Source organism: Mirounga leonina, unplaced genomic scaffold (assembly GCF_011800145.1).
Source record: "Mirounga leonina isolate KUSES-001 unplaced genomic scaffold, KU_Mleo_1.0 Mir_126, whole genome shotgun sequence".
Taxonomy (NCBI): Eukaryota; Metazoa; Chordata; class Mammalia; order Carnivora; family Phocidae; genus Mirounga; species Mirounga leonina.
This window is the reverse complement of record NW_023270314.1, coordinates 11803461-11807787: the sequence shown is the minus strand read 5'-3', so window position 1 is coordinate 11807787 and position 4327 is coordinate 11803461. Positions and strand designations below refer to the sequence as shown.

General features: G+C 42.6%; 1 protein-coding gene across 2 annotated transcripts; it reads left to right on the top strand.

The window, feature by feature from the left end:
* Nucleotides 1-2521: 2521 nt before the first annotated feature.
* Nucleotides 2522-3840, top strand: LOC118008415 (tRNA methyltransferase 10 homolog B-like). Of its 2 annotated transcripts, none has more exons than XM_035001964.1 (2): nt 2522-2730; nt 2975-3840. In XM_035001964.1, the coding sequence occupies exons 1-2, from the start codon at nt 2546-2548 to the stop codon at nt 3552-3554; spliced, it is 765 nt and encodes a 254-aa protein (XP_034857855.1). In that variant the 5' UTR covers nt 2522-2545; the 3' UTR covers nt 3555-3840. The 2 variants fall into 2 exon arrangements, with proteins under 2 accessions (XP_034857855.1, XP_034857853.1); XM_035001962.1 differs by having other exon boundaries at nt 2522-2731; nt 2851-3840.
* The last annotated feature ends 487 nt before the right edge of the window (nt 3841-4327 follow it).

Below are 4327 nucleotides of genomic sequence, written 5' to 3'. Positions count from 1 at the left end.
ATGCGAAGTAAAATCAGAGATTAAAGCAGAGGACTGATTCCAAAATGTCTTTACAGTCTTAAACCTTGGCAGTTAGAAGCAGAGACCCAGGAATGAAAGGTTTGGAGGGAGCTGATGACTTTGATTTTGGACATTGGGAAGTGAGAGTGTGAGACCTGAATATATCCGAACCTCTTCTCTGCCTGAGAAGGCTGGTAAGAACCCCAACTAGGGGTGTCTGGGTGGCTCAGTCAGTTTAAGTGTCTGCCTTTGGCTCAGGTCATGATCCTAGGGTCCTGGGATCAAGCCCTGCGTCAGGCTCCTTGCTCAGCAGGGAGCCTGTTTCTCCCTCTGCCAGCCACTCCCCCTGCTTGTGTGCATGCTCTGACAAATAATATCTTAAAAAATAAAAATAAAAAAATAAAAGATATGGAAAGAAACTGACTTTTTCTTTGATGTACTGCTCAGTGGTCTCCAAAGAAAAAGAACCAAAAGGATGGATGGCTAAATAGATAAGAGGATAGATTTGTTCTAAGCGATTGACTCACACACCTGTGGGGTCTGACAAGTCCAAGGCTAAATGCTCACAGGCTTTCTATGTTGCAGTCTTGAGGTAGAATTTCTTCAGTAAACCTCGGTCTTCCCTCTTAAGGCTTCCAACTCATTAAATAAGGCCCACCCACCTTATGGGGGATAATCTGCTTTACTTAATGTCTGATTTTAAATGTTAGTCACATCCAAAAAAAAAAAAAAAACAAACCTTCCAGTAACATCTAGACTAGTGTTTGACTAAACAACTAGGTACCATAGTCTCACCAAGTTGACATCTAATTATAATGCTGGGTAAGAGCATTCTCACTAACAATCCCTTCAGAAGCTGTGACTTCCCTTCCTGAGTCAAGAATGATACATTGCCCTTTCCAGCGTGCAAAGAAAAATAACAAAAAACAGCCCTAGGCAATGTCTAGCCAGCAAAGAGTCACAAAAGGAGAGAGTGGAGGATCTCAAGGAAGATTATTTCTATGGGCCAATTCTGGAAGTGACATACATCACTCCCTTCCACATCCCACCAGCCATACCTAACTGCAATGGAGCCTGGGAATGTAGTTCAGCCATTCTCCAGAAAAATGGGAAATAAGTTTATGACCAGTGTCTGCCACAGAGTCAAGGTTTCAAGCTTCAGAAACTAATTGGATGGTGGTTCTGTTAACCAAGATGAGGTCCACTCTGAGAAGCAGATGTGAGAAAGATACTGCACTCTGTTTTCAGCAGAGGTTGGAATGTCTGCGAACACCCAGACAAAGACAGGCTGCCTGAGCGAAGGTCTGGAGTTTGGGAAAGATATTGGCATTGGAGAGAAAGATGTGAAAAGTCGCTGGCCTCTGGATATTAGAAACAATAGAGGGAAAAAAGAAGAATGAGGATGAATCTTTAAAAAGACACGTGGGGGAAAAAAAAAAGAGCTGGTGAATGAGTTTTTAAGTTGAGAAGACAGCAAGGAACGTAGGCTTCGAAACACTGAAGAAAGAGTTTCAAAAGAGGGAGAGATCCATAGTGTCAAATGTTATAGAAAAATGAAGAGATTTCAAAAAATGTGACTTGTACTTAGTGATTATTTTGTCTTTCACATCAAAAATCCTCTCTCAGATTGTTCTCTTTTAGAAAATGGAATCAACTAGTTACTGGAAGATACAAATATCTGGGTTCAAGGTGGGAGAGTGGGAGAGAATTCATTTCTACCTGAAGCTCTCTGGATGGTCTCCCGGGGTGGCACAGGGGCTCCTACATAGATCCCCCTGAAGTATAAACGAAGCACCACTGAGTTCCACAGGGGGCACACCCTGCCCAGGGTATTATAATGAAAATACTGTTTGTAGTTTTTCAGCTTCTAAAACCAACCTACAGATCATGGAATCATGGAATATTGATCATGGTGACATAAGATGTAATGATATCAGTCTTGGCAAGAAAAAAAAAATTGATGGAGGTCCACTGTGGAAGAGGGGACATGCTAAAGCACCTATCACTGTCTTTCAAAACAGGGATTTAGGGGGCACGATCTATGTTGACAGAGAGGGGCACAGGGGGACTGGCAGGTTGAAGATACAGATGTGACCAGTGGTGCTTGAGCTGTGCCAGGAGGGAGAGCGTGTGCACAAAGGCAGCAAGGGCAAGTTAATTTCCTGTTCCGATGGATGAGAATTCGCAGTTGATACTTCAAGTTGATAGATCAAAAAAATATATATATAAATAACTGTCAGAAGAATTTTTTTTTAAAGATTTGAGAGAGCTCGCACCAGTGAGTGAGCAGCGGGGAGGGGCAAAAGAAGAGAGAGAAGAAGATCTCAAGCAGACTCCCCGCAGAGCCGGGAGCTCTCCCAGGGCTTGATCCCAGGACCATGAGATCATGACCTGAGCCAAACTCAAGAGTCAGATGCTCAACTGACTGAGCCACCCAGGTGTCCCTGTCAGAAGAATTTAAAACAGAAGTTCTTAAAAGTGGTTCCCTCTGGTGCGCCGCCGAGGCTGTTTGAGTGGAGGGGTTCAGGGACAGAAGACTAAGCACATGGACTGGAAATTGGAAGAGAGTGCTCGGAAAACAGACTCACATGTGCTACAGGAGCAAGAGGTCATCCTAGAGGACACAGGAGAAGATAGCATCTCTGAAAGCTTCCGGCTTCTACAGATCGATGTGGAATGCGAGCATCGGGAGGGAGAGACGCTGCCCACAGGGAGTGCAATGTGGTGCTCAATAACATAAGAAAAATGTCCAAAGAAAACAGAGACACTGGGAAAAGATAGTTGCAGCAAAGAAGAGCAAAAGAAAGCAAGAAAAAGAAAGAAGAAAGGCCAATCGTGTAGAAAATTCAGGCATCTGCCCCCAGCACAGCAAACGTTTTCTGAGATCCTTAACCAAGGAGAGACTTTTGGAAGCCAAACACTCAGGACCAAGACTCTGTATTGATCTGAGTATGACCCACCACATGTCTAAGAAGGAATTAAGTAGACTGGCTGGACAGATCCGAAGGTTGTATGGTTCAAATAAAAAAGCCAACAGGCCATTTTGGATCTACCTCACTGGATTCACAACAGACAGTCCCCTGTACGAAGAGTGTTTGAGGATGAATGATGGATTTTCTAGTTACCTGCTAGACATAACAGAGGAAGACTGCTTTAGTTTATTTCCTCTGGAAACCCTTGTGTACCTGACTCCTGACTCAGAACACGCTCTTGAAGATATTGATCTAAACAAAGTTTACATCCTTGGTGGACTTGTGGATGAAAGCATTCAGAAGAAGGTGACATTTCAAAAAGCCCAAGAACATTCTGTCAACACAGCCCGCTTGCCGATCCAGGAATACATGGTCAGATGCCAGAATGAGAAGAACTATCATTCAGAGATACTGGCCATCAATCAAGTATTTGATATCCTGTCCACATACTTTGAGACTCAAAACTGGCCTGAAGCATTGAAGAAAGGAGTTTCTTCCAGAAAAGGCTACATTCTTCAGAACTCAGTGGATAATGGACAGCCTAAGGAGCTGCAGAAGGCAAAGTTGCTGGAGGTGTCTTGACTGCAGAGCAGAACAGAGGCTGGCGATAGCACACACTTGCCTGTACTTGACATCTTGGATCTTCACTAGGATGTAAGTTACTAGTAACAGGGACCACATGTTATGCTCTTTTCTATCTCCCATAGTGCCTAGCTCACAGGAAGAGCCCAGATATATGTTGACTAAAAAGTTTACATAACAAGGAATTAGCCCTCAGCTACATGGCTTTGGATGTATTAATTCATCTTTTATATACCTATTTGTGAAATACCTACTCTTTAGAGATAGCTTAACGATTAAATAATTATTGTTAAAAAAAAAAAAAAAAAAAAAAAGTGGTTCCCTCTGAGGTGTGGGACCGGGAGAAAAAAGTATTGAAGGTGGCTGCTTCTAGGTCTGTGTTGATTTTTTTAAACCATGTATAAAATTGGTTAAATGTTTTCATATATAAAAATATATATACTGATATGGGAAGAACTCCAAATAATATTGTTACGTTTTAAAAAATACATCTCAGGGTGATATATTCAACATGATACCATTTATATAAAAAGGAACATAACAAAATACTTCCTTATGTTCTGTGGGTACATATGTCTGTATGCAAACGTACCGAAAAAAGTCTAGGAGGATCTACAAGCTGATAGCAATGTTTCCCTCCTGTGGGAGGGCTGGATTGTGTCTAGAGGAACAGGTGGTCACAGGCAAGGTCTCCAGGCCAACACTGCCCAACCCACTGTGTGCAAAGTCATTGTGAATTTGTTCAACACTGTGGTCCTGGTCAAGGGATGCTT